The sequence below is a fragment of the Pinus tabuliformis genome, chromosome 5_2 (genome assembly GCF_031772625.1).
Source record: "Pinus tabuliformis cultivar Carrire ecotype Pingquan chromosome 5_2, CPIR1, whole genome shotgun sequence".
NCBI lineage: Eukaryota > Viridiplantae > Streptophyta > Pinopsida > Pinales > Pinaceae > Pinus > Pinus tabuliformis.
This window is the reverse complement of record NC_142306.1, coordinates 670,849,215-670,866,446: the sequence shown is the minus strand read 5'-3', so window position 1 is coordinate 670,866,446 and position 17,232 is coordinate 670,849,215. Positions and strand designations below refer to the sequence as shown.

General features: G+C 32.6%; 1 protein-coding gene across 1 annotated transcript; it reads left to right on the top strand.

Annotated features, from left to right (window-relative positions):
* The first annotated feature begins 8,118 nt into the window (after positions 1 to 8,118).
* On the top strand, positions 8,119 to 9,463 carry LOC149160875 (expansin-A1-like). The gene is made up of 3 exons (XM_089436810.1): positions 8,119 to 8,422; positions 8,544 to 8,856; positions 8,967 to 9,463. Exons 1-3 carry the CDS (start codon positions 8,269 to 8,271, stop codon positions 9,268 to 9,270), a joined length of 771 nt encoding a protein of 256 aa, XP_089292936.1. The 5' UTR covers positions 8,119 to 8,268; the 3' UTR covers positions 9,271 to 9,463.
* Positions 9,464 to 17,232: the final 7,769 nt, after the last annotated feature.

Genomic DNA, 17,232 nt, shown 5'->3' with positions numbered 1-17,232 from the left:
TTCCATAAAGAAATCTATATTATCTTTAATCAAATAATGTTACAAATAAATATATGAAGTGTTATCTCAAGATAGGGAAACTATCTTGGACACATAATCACAAACCAATCTAAGAAACAACTCCTAACTAATAGAAAAAGACTCTAACTAATCCATTATTTAAATTTTCATCTAAAATATATAAATAACCTTATTACATTCTTATTTATATATTTCTTTTATTATCTTATTTTAGTTATTTCCATTCATATAATATCACTTATTTTTAAAATTAAAATAATACATATATAATCTTTCAAACACATTTAATATATACCTTTTAAATATTATTCAACTTTAATGTTAACCTTTTTTTTTCTATCTTTCACTAACTATATAATAGTCAATAATTTGTTTTATTTTTTATAAATATTATATATTTATATTTGATAGTCTCTTACAAATTTTTAATTAGTTTATATGTATCTTTTAAATATGAAATATTATTGATCATTAATTATTTACCTTCTTTGTTTTCCATTCTTTAATAGCTTTATAATGCTTCACAATTTATTTGCATCTATGTATGTATTTATGTTTCTGACCAAACTTTTAGTTACCTTGTCGCATTAAATATTACCAACTACTTCTTTTCAACGTTGTATTGATTGTCAAAGCACTACTTATTGTGGCTCCCTCTTTTGAGGAGATTTTAGCAAGAATTTTACGGACACAGTTGGATGGAGTTGATTCGAGTCGAACCGCTATTTTTTTATATAGGTGCTGTAAAAAAGGATTTTATTTTGTATTTATTGTAAAACAAGTATACATGAACTATAACTAATGGTAAAATAGTAATTTATTGTAAAGTAATTGTACATTAACCAATCGTAAAATTGTAGTTTAAAATTTGATTACAAATAATTAAAATTATTATATAATTACAAATTATCATATGATCGTTGATTCAATGTGTTATGGGTGTTAGTTTTCTATTAGATTATATGGATATTATTTTTTTATTAGATTATAAGTGGATTGTATTTATTAGTAGATTGATTATGAGTATATATATATATATATGGATATTATTTTTTTATTAGATTATAAGTGGATTGTATTTATTAGTAGATTGATTATGAGTATATATATATATATATATAGATATGTATTTTTTTTTCATTCATTTCTCTGAAATGTTTTTAATTATATATGATGTTTTTTCATTTTAGATTAAAAGTTATGTTATAGAAAAATAAATATTTTTAATTAAAACTTAGATGAAATGAACTTTTTCATTAAACATGTGTCACATGTGTATGTTGAATATTTCTTTCTTTTGGTTAATTTTACATGTAATGGGATGAATTAGATCAACTTTGGGGTAGCTTATGAAATTTAACATCACTAAGGTCCATAAGAGAATTAAAAAAATTATCTGATAGTCTCTTAGACAAATCACTTTAGAGGGTAATTATTATTGTAAAATTTATGAACTTGATTAGAAGATAAAGGATCCATACATTGAGTACATGCTTAGTGATGATTCATTCACATGATGCGTATCATAGGACTCCCATCTCACAAGGAAAATAGGGAAACCAATAAACCCTAGGTTAGAATGATTTTCCTAGTGCCCTTGATACAAAATCTAGAGAGGAAGAAATGAAAATTAACTCTCATGCTCCCAAAAAGGATCTCATCCTTTAATAAGATGTAGGGAGTAGCATGTGGCTATAGTTATATCAACAAACCAAATCTCTTAAATGTATACAATTATGACTAATAATCCCTAAATCTATTTGAAGAGGCCACATGAATGAGATGCTTCATATTGGAAAAGGAAAGTAGTCATAATGGTTGATTGCGATGTAGGCCAATATGTTGTTTGATTAAATTTTTTAATATGCCAATGATATTTCAATAAGTAGAAGGATGTTGAATAAAAGAAAGATATTGTATGCATGTTTCAAAATCATGTTATGAATATGCTAACAAATTTTATCATCTACCAAATAGTTATGTTAAATTACAAACTTAATTAAACATAATTATACCTAATGACTTAAATTCAATTGAAGAAATCAAACCATAGTCAAACACTACCTAACTTCAAATTAACTTTATAGTAATATCAAAGTGAATTTAATCTATTTTCTCGTGTTTTATTATATATATATATATATATATATATATATATATATATATATATATATTATTTTTTATTTTTTTTCCAACTTTTAATTAATTTTATTATTTTTTATTATTATTATTATTATTATTATTATTATTATTTTTCTTTTTTTACTTTTTTTCTTCAATATTAGTACCTTTTATAACCATCTACTTTCTTAATTAATTTATATATATTAGTATTTATTTATTTATTTATTTTAGATATTTAAGTTACCTTGTTCCAATATTTTTATTAATTCTAACTAACTTTTATCTTAACAACCTATTATTATAATTTTTAATTAAAATAAATAAATAAATAATAATAATAATAATAATTAATAAATAAATTACTTTTTTAACTAACCATTAACACCAATTAAAATTATTTTATTTATTTATATATTTTTATCGGTCACCTAATTCAACTAATTTCCATTAAATTAAAAGAATAAATAAATAAATAAAAATTTGACCCTGGTCCTAAAGTCAAAATTAGCTGTTGGAAAATAAGCCGTTGGAGACTATGCTCAGACTATTAGCTGTTGGCAAATAAGCCGTTGGAGACTATGCTCAGACTATTTAACATGCTAGGCTGGATCTATTTCTTCAACTTGTCCTGACGATGAACCACACTAGTTGGTTCGAAAGGGTCGACAAATGAAATTTTATGTGATTTACGCTGAAGAATCTCTCATAAATTTGATATAGATCACAGAAGCCTCAATTCAACTATTTAATGTAATTGACAAAAATGTCACTCACCCTCCCCTTCCAAGAATTGGGATAGTCGTGTATATACAATAGACACACAAGCACAACCTCAAACCCTAGAAATTAGTGGCGAAAGACTTTCTTTATATACATGCATATCTTTATCAACCATCGTATACAAGCAAGTGGCGAGAACAAGGATATCCTTTATACACATGCATTATTTCATCAACCACTACATACAAGCAAATGGTGAAAACAAAGATGTTTTTTTCACACACATGTATATTTTTATCAACAATCACATACATAAATAGGTGGTAGAGACAAACATATCCCTCAAACACACACATATTTTCATCAACCACCACTTGCAAAGAAGTAATGAGGAAAAATAAGTCTTTTAAAGATATGCATATTTTATCAACCATTACATACAAATAGGGCAAGGACAAAGATGTCCTTTATACACATGTTTATTTTCATTAACCACCACATAGAGTGGGAACTGAAAATATCCATAAATAACTATGTACAAATTAATAAAATAAAAAATCATTGAGCATAAATTAATTTTATATTTTAAAAATAAAAAATAAAAAATAAAATCACCAAATATAAATTAAATGAAGTGGAATGAGCTTGCTTAAAGTGCATATGAAGCATATTAGTTTAGCCCCCAAAAAAATCAATTGAAAAAATCATCCCGGGAACAACTCTCAAATATATATAGTCTTGTCGAAGATTAGACCAAGATTAGACCACAAACGTTTCCACTAACCAGTAAACCACATCTTTAGAACTAATATTTAATAACTTACATAACCAACTATTCTATTCCATTAGAGATAGATTAGTTTTCAACCTTAAGTTTTAAGATTAAGATGAAGTCATATTGTCATGGACCACACACGACCGATGATAAACTCTTCACCATTCAGAGAAATCATACAATTTATGTATATTGCAATCCATCTGGTCAGGACAATGATTCTAACTCTTGAACAAATATGAATGCAAAAGAGTCATATGAGCCGACAAATACACGTATATTTGACAAATTTATTTAAAGCAGTCTTCACCATATAAGACAGCGTAATCCTCTGGGCTTTCTACGGCCGAAGGAAGCGCACATGGACATTTCTCGCATTGGATTCACCTAACAGCAACATATTTCCCACCAATTTAATGGTATCATTATCTTGGTTTCCTGATTCTGGATAAGACAAGTGCTGCGTTCCTATTCTTTCGGTTGACATGGGCATAGCGGGCATGCTGCATGTCTGTTACCAAATCGAATAACGGGGAGCGTATCGCACTCGGGTCTCCAGCATATTTGACCAATTTGGTCCGAAACAACATTACAACAATAAAAAATTTATATTATCCTAATAAAGGGTTTTATATATCAATTTAGTTTTTGGTTTTGTCTTGACCTTAAAATTGGATAATGATAATAATAATAATAAAATTTGTAAAACCCATTGCTTATGTTTTTAACCAATGCGCATGACTAAATAGAGCCTTAGTAGAGCCTCAAAAGTTCAAATATTTGCTAATTCTTATACTTTATTGTTTGTTTTTTAATATTTTTTGGTTGGAATTTGTTTAATATTTAGTGAAAATTGGTTAAAATTATAAGTTTGTATTATGTAATTTATTAATTTTGAATATTGAATTATTATTATTATTTTTTATAGTGTTGAATTTATTTTTTAATCAATCAAAAATCACAATTTCACTCCCAAATATATCGCTGAGATTAAAAATATGATTAAAATGTATTGTAATAGTCTATTTTAGTTACTAAAACTGTACCACCTAAAAAATAAATTTTATTATTATATTTTTATTATAATTAATAGTTCTTTTAAATATTTTTTTTGTAGGGTGAAAATTTTATTACTTTTAAAATTTGGAGTTTACAAGAAAAGTTGAAACATTCAGGTTAGTTTCTTACTAGGGAGACTTACCATACCCAAAAATTTACTCTTCATAGAGAGGAGAGAGACAATTGAGTATTCATAGAGAACAATAAACAAAATTAAAGAAAGAAAGTGATCAAAACAACATAGCAAAATAGCAATTGTATTGAAAGAAGCATAAGACATAGACATATAAAGAACTAAGCAGAGTGATCTGAAGACTACAACCTAGATGAGATCTTTAGCATCTTTGGATGTTTCCCCACCGAGGGGGGAATGTTGAGATGTTGTTCAATTCTCTCCATCCTTTAATTGAGGTCCCTCAAATGTGGATGAAGATGCTCAAGGGAGTGAAGAATGTTTTCTTGATGTGTGTGCCAATCCAAAAATGTAGAAACTTCATCTTCCAGTAAAGATCAATAGTTTGCATATATTGGTTGAAACAACATCTGGTGTGTCCAGTATCTAGTATCCAATTTTCCCATTCAATGAGAACCTCCATGCCTGAGAGGGGATGTCTATGAGATGAAGCTTCCCCCTTAGCACATATGAGTTCTCCCCGAATATGTCCTGGCATGAGTTCACAATAGTGCAATGTAAATTCATACAAGTAATGGTGCATGTGAGTATTTCCCATGTGGGCTCACTCTTGGTAATAGGAGGAAACCCTCTGAACTCTTTCTCTCTAACGGGGCATGTGGGAAAAGTCAAAGTAACAAAACCTAAGCAAACGTCCAAATAGACTTAAGAAGTATGGTGAAGTGGGTAGGTGCCAAATCATTCGAGAGCCAGAAAAAAAGATGACACCGTCATAAGCCCCTCCCAAAAAGAGATCCTAGAAAATCATATCAAGATGGGGGGGCGGTGGGAAGGGGTAGGCCCCAAGATACCAACCACCAAGAGCTGTTAGAAAGGATACTTACGAGGAGTACTCAAGGAAGCCTAGGCATAAATCAAAATAAGGCTGATAGGAGGAGGGGTAAGAGGCATGACTAGGAGATGGGAGGCCCAAAAACCGAACAGACTAAGGGAACCTAGGAAGGAGCACAAGAAGCAGAGAGAAATGAGGGGAGAAAGATCATAAGAAGAGGACTAGAGGAGAGAAGAAAGTCATAAACACGAGCCTTTGAGTAGATGAAGGGTTATCTAACTTTCAGGGGAATAGAAACAAAGCACTAAAACCAATTCTATAATGTAAGATAACAATACCAATTTGAAATAAAGCAGTGATGGAAATAGCTTCCTCAAAAGGTGGAGGTGTCGTCATTATCGACAACTTTCTATCAGTGAAAACTGTGTATGTGTTTGGTTAAGTGCCTCACCATTGTAAAACCACAACAACCTTTGCATACTTTGAACCCACCAAAACCTATGAAGCCCTTTTTACATGAAACAACTCTATGAATTGTTTCATATTGAGCACCATGGGAGATATTGTAACTCCTAACTCCTTCACAAGAAGGAGAGACTGATTGTCACACAATTCAATTGACGATCAACATAATACCATTAGCATTGTCATCATGGTGTGGCAGGCCATAATGGGCACCCTCCTATCAAAGCACCCTAGGATAAAACATTCTCAAGGGTTTGTTTTCGCGTTCCCCAATCTGAGGCGGGATAGAGGAAACGCCATAGCCCCCACACTTTCCTCCCCGTAAATCACCCCATATAAATAATAATTCTTTAATGAAAGGATTTTTTAATTATTTAATTAAAACTTTATAAAAAATAAATATTATATATATTGTTAAAGAGAAACAGCTTGAGTAGTAGCTAGCTGTTTTAATTCCCCTCTACCAAGATTTTATTCTCCCAAAACATGTTAACTTAACATTTAAAAAATTGAAAATAATAATGAACGATCCTCAAAAATTACTAATTCACTAATTATTATAAAAAAAAAAATATATACGTATCTTTATATATTTAAAATTCTAATTTCAATTTCAAAAATAAAAATTTCAGATTTTAATAATTACCCGAAACTATTTAAATAATATAAATTCTATATTCATGTATTAGTTTTATAACAATTTCTATTGAATGCTATATAGGAATCTAAAGCTGATAAATCAATTTAAAAATCGTTAATAAAGTAAATTTACTCAATTATCAAAGCATATCGTACCATCAAAATTATATGGAGCTCGTATCTTTTAGTATTTAATGAAAAAAGGTATGCAGAATTGTTTTGCTTTCTTTTTAAATAGTGAGCAAAATAGTAAAATGAATTTTATATATATATATATATAATTGTTTTTTTAATTTTAAAAATATAATAAAGATTTTTTTAATTTTAAATATGAATTATATAATTTATTTTAAAAAAATAAAATATTATATTATTATATATTATATAATAAATATATTCGAAAACATATTTTAAATAACAAAAAATTACAATCCAATTCAAAATTATATTTTAATAAATATTAATAATAATTAATTAATTAAACCATATTAATTATTTAAAATATAAATACTAATTTCAAATGGACATAAATTAATAGTTGATATCAGATTACTTTCAAATTTTTTAAGTTTTTTTGTGTTGGTAATATCCGTTCCCGATTTTTATTAATAGTCCAAAAAAGGAGAAAAAAAATTTATTACATTTGATGCCAGTTTACTTCAAATTTATAAGGATGCGAGATTATAATCGATTGATCATAGACTTTCATTAATTGCAGAGAGAAAATAGAGAGAAAAGAGATGTTCTAACAGCGCTGGTTGAAATTCTTTGCGGATAATGTTAAACAAAAATAAATGGAAACGTTACTATACATCAAGAATAATAAACCAGACGTGGAAGTGTATATAAATTTATATTCAGAAACGCGTCTCTGTTTTGGTGGAAAACCGATAAAATATTAGGAATCGCACATTCTCAAAAACGACAAGCTTCCAGTACATAGGCCGGCCTGTCAGTGAGTTGGTTTTCCATGGTCACACTACAAAGTAACTGAAGCATCCATAGATCCCGCGTTTGTCATTTCTCAATATGCTGAGGAGTTATGGCGCTACTGTAATATTTGGTGTAGGATATAAAATGCGTGTCAGTGTCATTTAAGGGACAAAAGCAGTCCAGCCCCCTTCACATGGGTGGAAAAATATCCCTGTCTAGAGAGCCACCTCATAACTTTCCCTGTGTAAAAATATAGACCATTAATTAATTGCTGCAGCATGTGCAGGTGGGCCAACTGAGGACACATGGTGTGCGTGTACTTCCCATGTGCTGCTTACCAAACAATATACAATTCAGTTCATACACTTACAATGACACTACTTTGAAAAACTCAAAATTCTGAATGCAACAACTGTTGGAAGGGTATAGCATTAACACGCTATATATACTTTGCAGAAGATTGCAAATCCAGCAAAATAAGTAGTCCCCCTTTCTGCTTCGATTCTCAGAACAGCCCCTTTAACTTAGGCCAAGTACTGCTCTAGGTAGTTCCTACTGTTGCTTAGTATGGTAAACATGAGATCGATGGAACTAGTAAAGGGTATTGCATTGGCCTCCTTGTTAACATTCATCTGGTTATTAACTGGAGCTCATGGATATGGAGGCTGGGAGTCTGCTCATGCCACTTTCTACGGTGGCAGTGATGCCTCTGGGACAATGGGTAAACTTCCATAACCTTCTATCTTTTGTTTGCTATATTTCATATATAATGCAGTGTTATAGGAATTAGGATCTTCTTTGGTTGTTTGGAACTTGAATTTCTGGCTGTGAAAATGGTGCAGGTGGGGCCTGTGGGTACGGTAATCTTTACAGCCAAGGCTATGGAACCAACACTGCTGCTTTGAGCACTGCGCTTTTCAACAATGGCCTTAGCTGTGGAGCCTGCTATGAAATGCAATGCAATGACGACCCTCAATGGTGTTTGCCAGGGACTGTCAGGGTCACAGCTACCAACTTCTGCCCGCCAAATAACGCTCTCCCCAATAACGACGGTGGATGGTGCAACCCACCCCTGCAACACTTCGATATGGCCGAGCCCGCTTTTCAGCATATCGCCAAGTACAGGGGTGGGATCGTCCCCATCCTCTACAGAAGGTAATACATTGCCCCGTGATCATTTGCATAACCTAATTGAGTTCAATTTCTCACACCATTTCCAGTCTTTCTCTCACTCTCTACTAATTTCTAAGAGGCTGGCAAAGCAGGGTCCCCTGCGTGAGGAAGGGAGGAATTCGTTTCAGCGTGAATGGCCACTCATACTTCAACCTCGTGCTCATCACAAACGTTGGAGGAGCTGGAGATGTCCATGCCGTTTCCATAAAAGGGTCAAGGACCGATTGGCAACCCATGTCACGCAACTGGGGACAGAACTGGCAAAGCAATTCATACCTCAATGGACAAAGCCTTTCGTTCCGGGTCACAACCAGCGATGGCAAGACAGTTGTTTCATATAATGTTGCTCCTTCAAACTGGCAATTCGGCCAGACTTTCGAAGGACGCCAAATCTAAGGATAGCCGGAGTCTATTTCAGACTCTCTATAGTCATTAATTAATGAATAAGTCATTTGGGATGATGCGGTGACTCGGATTGTCGACACCCTCTCCCGCTTGTCAGCATTGTTAGGTGATTCTTGAATTGTAATCTTTATCGATCGATTCTTATTAATGAAAAAGAAACTGTACGCCGGAGTTTGTTCGGTTACTCCCAATATAACACTACTGTATTAACAGATTCCTTCAGAGAATTGTATCGTTTGTTGCAATTTTTGTTACTAAATATTCCTGTGTTGCTCTTCTTAAAATTCGATTTAAAGAAATGCGATGTTATTTCGAATGTTCGTTCATAGTATTTATGGGAGATTTCAATATGATGTAAGTTTTTTATTTTTTTAGGGAGAAAATAAGTCTGACTTTATATATAAAAAAGAAAGTTCAAGTTACATATTTCTTTTCCTGATCAGTATATAAATCTGTGATTCTGTCATACACTTACATAGTGATTCTTTCTCCAAAATATCTGAAAAGTAATCTTTAGAAAATTTACAAAACAGTTCCAAGATAGATATATATTGTTTCTCTGTCAAAATAATGCCTAGTAAGTAGTCGTTAGAAAAAGATCTGTTTCTTTATACACAACAATTTCCAAACAAAATGTCAAAACTTGTGTATGTGTAGTCTAGATCTTGTGAAAAGTAGGAGAGGCTAAAGGATGCAAATACTGCCTTGTCAACGCCGATTTCAGGATTGTATGCAGCATAAAATATAACTCCTGGAGTTTTCCCAACTTCTCTTTTTGAAAGCTTGTCTCCCATGTCATTATGTTTTTTTAATGTGTTTCTATGTGATTGGCTGAAAAGTACCTTGTAGATGTGTCTCTATGTGAGAGGTTAAAGGTATTTGTTGACTAAGTACCTTTAACTAATCTTATGCGCGACAATGGAGGGATTTGTTGATAATGGAGGGTGGAAATTAGAGAGACCCGAAATCCAACAATGGAGGGTGGAAACTCGAGAGGCTCGAAATCTAGACAATGATGCACCTAGAGTCCCAAATACCTGTAATTTGTTGATGTTGAACCATTTTGTAATTTGTTGATGTTGAACCATTTTGCAGGGAAGAGAGTGTCCCATAAAGTTATAATTTCTACTCTGTTGTTGGAGCCTCTGCCTCCCTCCCACAAAGCTACTGAAATGATAGAATGTGTTTGGTTCAGAAATAATGAGAGCACTGTTGCCACAATAATTGTTAAAGCAAGTTCCATTAAAAAATTAACCGGGAATTTTTTGTTGAGATATTAATCTCACTGTTAGTTAGTTGTTGGTTAGGTGTTATCACATTTAATTTATTGTTGTTAGCTGTCATAAGCAGTTTAGTCTTACTTGAATTTTACTCCATAAGTATAGTGTTTTACTTCAGTTATTTATTATCATTTTTCAGTTTCATTCTTTGTCATGGTATAGGAGCTTAGACTGGATAAGACTTTTGACAGAACAACACATATCAGAGTAAGTTCACCAATTATGTATTGACAAGAAAAGAGCATTGATTCGCTACAGAAACTGTAGCAAAGTGAAGAAGCTGTGAGACGAAGTTTGCTGAGAAGTTGTGTTGAAGAAAAGCCTGATTTTTTTTGCAGACTAACGCTGTCCAAGAATCAAACCAGTGCGTTAACGCTGAATAGTGAGAAGCAGATCAGACGCCTTAGTTGCTCCGTCCTATCTATAAACAGTGAGTTAGTGCTGTAACGCTCGTCTTCAGTCTGGACGGAAGGCTTTAGCACGCTGCCTACCCATTCTTTCCGCCGTGTTAGCAAAAGTCAACCAGGTCACAAAGTTTTTTATCAAAATCCATTCACGTGTTCATTTGGATTTTTTTTTAAATTCTAAACTATTCATGAAGTTGAAAAGGGTTTTTTTAAAAAGAGTTTATTTTAAAAAAAGGAAAGGGTTTGTTATCAAAATCCATTCACGTGTTCATTTGGATTTTTTTTTAAATTCTAAACTATTCATGAAGTTGAAAAGGGTTTTTTTAAAAAGAGTTTATTTAAAAAAAAGGAAAGGGTTTGTTATTTTTTTAAAGGTTTTTTTTAAATAAAAATTTGGAAAGAAAGAGACGTATTGGGTTTGTATTTTTTTTAAAGTATTTTTTATAAAAACTTTCAAAGTAAATGTAAAAAGATTTTTTAATTTTTTTTTTTTATAAAAATTTGAAAAGAAAAATATTTTTAAAAAAGATTTAAAAGAAAAGGTGAACATTTTGTATTCAAAGAAATGGTTTTTTCTAGCGTTTTGCCATAGACCCCGACTTGCCATAGACCTAGACTTTGTTTGGTAAAAATTATGAGTTTTGGTTTTTGAAAATGACTTCTTCCAAGCCCAAGAGTGTTGGGATACACTTCAAACTGCATATGTAGAGACGACTCAACAAGCATGTGTGGCCATGATTAATAATCAGAGGAATGCAGCGAATGAACTAAAAAAGAAAGAACACAGAGCCAAATGTTGGATTCAAAACTCGTTAGATGACTCTATTTTCAACGAGATAATAGGCGCATCCATAGCACATGAAGCTTGGGAAATCTTGAAAGTTGCATATCAAGGTAATGATACAGTGAAGACAGTGAAATTACAGACATTGAGATCATAGTTCGAAACCCTAAAGATGACTGACACAGAAAATGTGGATCAGTTCATGACAAGAGTTGTGGGAATAGTCAATCAAATCAAGCTCATCGGTGAAACCATTTCAGATGAGAAAATTGTTCAGAAATTCCTTCGAAGTCTGCCCAAGAAATATGACATGGTTGTAACAACCATTTTGGAATCCAAAGATCTTACAACTTTCTCAGTAGAATAGTTGACTGGATCGCTTCTAGCACACGAAACAAGACTCAACTTGATAGAAGATTCCATGGAACAAGATTTCAAAGCACAACTCTCTTTTGGCAGAGGCAGAGGCAGAGGATATAGAGGCAGCAACAAGTGAGGTAGAGGCCGAAGCAGAGGTAGATCAGAACATCATCATGCAGCAGAGCAATGGAGACCTCCACAAAATCAAACTCAAAGAAGCAGACCTTGGAGAAAATATAATGTCCAGTGTTATTACTGCAAGAAATTTGGGCATTATGAAAATGAATGCAAAAAGAAATAGTCAGATCAACACAGAGGCAATGTTCATCTCTCCAACAATGAAGGAGAATCATTTGAAACAATGTTTATTTCATGCAATCTTTCAAAAGACACTCACAACAAGGATCTTTGGTCGCTGGACAGTGGTTGCAACAATCATATGATAGGTAACAAAAATCTGCTTTCTCATCTTGATGCTTCCATAACATCAGACATTACTCTTGGAGATCGTTCTTCCATTAAAGTTGAAGGAAAAGGTATTGTTCTTATTCTTACTAAACAGAATCAGCAGAAATACATTCTTGATGTTTATTATGTTCCAAATCTGAAGCATAACCTCATTAGTGTAGGACAATTGATGGAACATGGTTATGATGTAATATTTCAAGGGAACACATGTTATATCTATAACAAACCACCTAGTAGAACACTGATAGTTAAGGTTGAAAATACCAAGAATAGTATGTTTCATTTGATTCTTAGAAGTCGAAATCTTTCACAGTGTTTTGTACACAATGTGTCAAGAATAAATGAGTCTCAGCTATGGCATTCTAGATATGGCCACATACCATTCAAAAGTCTAAATCAGCTTCAGAAACAATCAATAGTCATTGGTCTCCCTACTATGAATGATAAACACTGTAATTATGAAATTTGTGTTCTGTCCAAGCATAAAAGAGACAGTGTTCCCGCATCTTCCTCTAAAGCAAAAGAGCCTTTGGAGCTTGTCCTTTCAGATATATGTGGCCCAATGCAAACATAGTGTATTGGTGGTAGTTTTTATTTTCTAACATTCATTGATGATTATAGCAGGAAAACATGGGTGTATTTCCTCAAAATCAAATCAGATACATTCTCAAGGTTCAAAGCATTCAAAGCAGAGGCGGAAAAGAAGAGTGGAAAGCCTTTCAAAGTACTCAAATCCGACAAAGGAGGAGAGTACAACTCCAATCACTTCAAAGCATTTTGTCAACATCAAAGAATCATAATGAACACAAGAAGATATACTCCACAGCAGAATGGAGTAACAGAAAGGAAAACTTAGTCAATCATGAACATGGCCAGATGTATGCTTCATGAGAAGAAGTTGTCAAACAATTATTGGGATGAAGCAATTTCGACAGCAGTGTATGTTCTCAATAGATCTCCAACAACCACTCTCAAAGATACAGTTCCTCAAGAAGCATGGGATGGTAAAAAGGTAAATGTATTTCACTTTAGAATTTTTGGATCAGTAGCATTTTCACATGTTCCTGAGAAGCTAAGAAAGAAGTTTGATGATAGGAGTGAAATATGTATTTTCATAGGCTCTAGTGAGCAATCAAATGCCTACAGACTTTATAATCTAGTTAGAAAGAAGTTTTTTTTAAGCAAAGATGTAAAAAATTTTGAAAATAAATCTTGGTCTGATCAAGTTGATGAAGCTACAAGTCAGTCTTTTTATCCACCACAACCTCCAAGATTTCAGGTTGAAGAAGAACCATACCACTGTGAAAATGGTAGATCTTTAAGCAGTGAAAACACCAGTGATTCAACATCTTCATAAGACAATCAGAAAACAAGAAGCGTCAGAGAAATATATGAGAAGAAACATGAGTTTGACCCACATAATGTATTTTCATTTCTTTCATCACAACCAACTCATTTCGAGGAAGCGGTTAAAGAAAATAGGTAGAAGCAATGAACTAAGAAATTGTTGCCATAGAGAAGAATCAGACTTGGGAATTAGTTGATCTCCGAAGAGACAAAACCAGAATTGGTGTAAAATGGGTATATAAGAACAAGTTGAATGAAAAAGGAGAGATTGAGAAACATAAGGGAAGGCTGGTTGCCAAAGGATTCTCATAATGATTTGGTGTCGACTATGGTGAAACCTTTGTTCCAGTAGCAAGGTTAGACACTGTCATAACCATTTTGTCCGCAACAGCTCAACACAAATGGAAAGTCTATCAGCGTGATGTAAAATCTTCTTTCCTAAATGGTATATTGCAGGAAGAAGTTGATGTATAGCAACCTCCTGGTTTTGAAGTTCCGGGACAGGAGCATAAGGTATACAGATTGAAAAAAGCCTTGTGTGGTTTGAAACAAGCTCCAAGAGCTTGGTACAGTCACATTGACACCTATCTCATCAAAGGTGGTTTTCTCAAAAGTAATCATGAGCCAACTTTGTATACCAAAATGCATGAAGGTAAAATTGTGATCATATGCCTTTATGTAGATGATCTTCTTTATACAGGAAATATGATGTTAGAAGATTTCAAAGAAGCAATGCAAAAAAAGATTGACATGTCAAATCTAGGAGTCATGAAATACTCTTTAGGAATTGAAATTCACCAATCTGCTAATGGATTTTTTGTCGATCAGCAAAAATATGCAACTGATATCATAAAAAATTTCAGAATGACCAATTGCAAACCTGAAGATACACCAATTGCTCAAAGCACAAAACTGACCAAAGACGATGCAACACCACCAGTTTATTCCACACTGTATAAAAGTCTATTTGGTGGCTTGTTATATCTCACTTCAACTAGACCTGATATTATGTTTGTAGCAAGTTTTGTCTCTAGGTTTATGTAGACACCTAAGATGTCTCATTGGAAGGTTGCAAAAAGGATCTTAAGGTATATTGTAGGGACAATAGATTATGGTTTGTTTTATAAACATTCTGAAAATTGTTCACTTTAGGGTATGCCTTTCATCTTGGAACCAATCTGATTTCATGGGCATCTAAGAAACAATCAATTGTTTCAATATCTTCTGTAGAGGCAGAATATGTAGCAGCAAATTCAACAGCTTGTCACGCTGTATGGTTGAGAAGATTATTGAAAGATATTTCAAATATTCATAAGGAGCCAACTCTAATGTACTGTGATAATAGTTAAGCTATTTCCTTGTCAAAAAATAATGTTTTCCACAAAAAGAGAAAGCACATTGACACTCGTTTTCATTTCATCCGTGAGCTATTCAATGATGGGGACATAGTACTTGCTTTCTGTGGTTCCAAATATCAACTAGCAGATATTTTCACAAAGCCATTGGGCAAGAATGTATTTGAATTTTAAAGAGAACAACTAGGCATTGTAAGTGTCACTACATGTAACAGTTGAGTTTAGGAGGAGATGTTGAGATATTAATCTCAATGTTTGTTAGTTGTTGGTTAGGTGTCATCACATTTGATTTATTGTCTGCTAGGTGTCATAAGCAGTTTAGTCTTACTTGAGTTCTACTCCATAGGTGTCCAGTTTTACTTCAGTTATTTATTATTGATATTTACAATGTAACCTATTTAGTCATTCAAAATATTGAGAAAAGCAATCTCTGCTCCACTTTTCAGTTTCATTTCTTGTCATTTTTGCCTCAAATCCAATGCTTGTGCCTTTCTCAATTTATGTACTTTTTTCCTTGGTCCAATTTTTGAGAAATAAGCCACGATCCCCAACATTTTTTTCTCACATCCACCCTTTTATTCTAAAAAATATTTCGAAATTAGAAAATGTAGAGTGGTAAAGTGCAATGATCTTTATGAGACTCGAACCAATATTTAAGGCATGTCTCCAAAGAATTAGAATTCCATGTAGCCACAATCCCTAAAATGTTTAGGACAAAATTCCAGATATTTATGGTTGTAGGACACCTCATAAATAGGTGAAGAACATCCTCTGAATTCTGCATACAGAGGGAGAAGATGCTAGGTCCAATGAAGCCTCTATGGGTAAGATTCTCCCAAGTGAGAATTTTGTTGTGTAAGGACAGCCATCCAAAACACTTAAGTTTTAGTGGAAACTCCCTAGACCATAATTTTTGAAACCAAATGTGATCCTCTGCAATGGGTAGAGAACGTCAGATACTCTTGTATATTTCTCTGACAAAAATCAAATTGTTGAGTGTTTGTCTCGTCCATGTCATATGATCTTGCTCCTCTGAGATAGTTATCCATGCAACATTGATCTGAGAGTGTATTAATATGATGTAAGTTAATCTGGTCAAATTCAACTTAATTTTTTGGTTAAAATTTGGTAAGAGTTTATGCGAAACATATATTTCTAGTATTTACAATTAAGGATTTTGGTCCACTGAGGTTGGGATCTCTCTTCAACGATCTTGGTCCATTACGGCTTTCCTCTTTCTCTGGGTTTTGTTTTGTTCTTTTTCTCTTTATGGGTTTAAATTTCACAAAGGTTTGGATGGTTGAAATAATTGGAAGCATATTTAACTCATATAATTTATTTTTAGATTACAGTGGCCATCAATGAATTTGATGTTCAGCTTAGTGATTTGGATTTAGTTTTGCTCTTTTGGTGTTCTTTATCTGGGTTTAAATTTCACAAAGGTTTGGATGGTTAATATATTTGGAGGTATATTGGATTTATAAGTTATTTCTTAGATTATAATGACAATTAATAAACTTGATAATTTGATCTTGAGCTTAGTGTGAGTTGGGTTTGGTTTTGGTCTAGACAATCAGTGACCGTGAGCTTAGTGAGTTGGGTTTGATTTTGGCCCTCCTCTTTATCTCTGTTTAAATTTCAAAAAGTATATCTGAATTGCAAGATATTCTTAGCTTACCATGACAATTAGATCTTAAATTTAGTGATTTGGCCTGGTTTTAGTCATTTTCATTATTATACATGCCTAGAGACAAATTATATTGTAATTAGTTTATGGTCAAAATTACAATATTAAATTAAATATTTAAAAAATTAAAAATCATTTTTTAAATTTTTTTTTCTTTTCAATTAATAAATATATATAAAATAGCCCACGGGGCTTTGGATTGACGGTGAATGGGTGCGCTGTTAAGGCATTCCTTGCGATAGGTCACTGGTTCAATTCCCCGTGG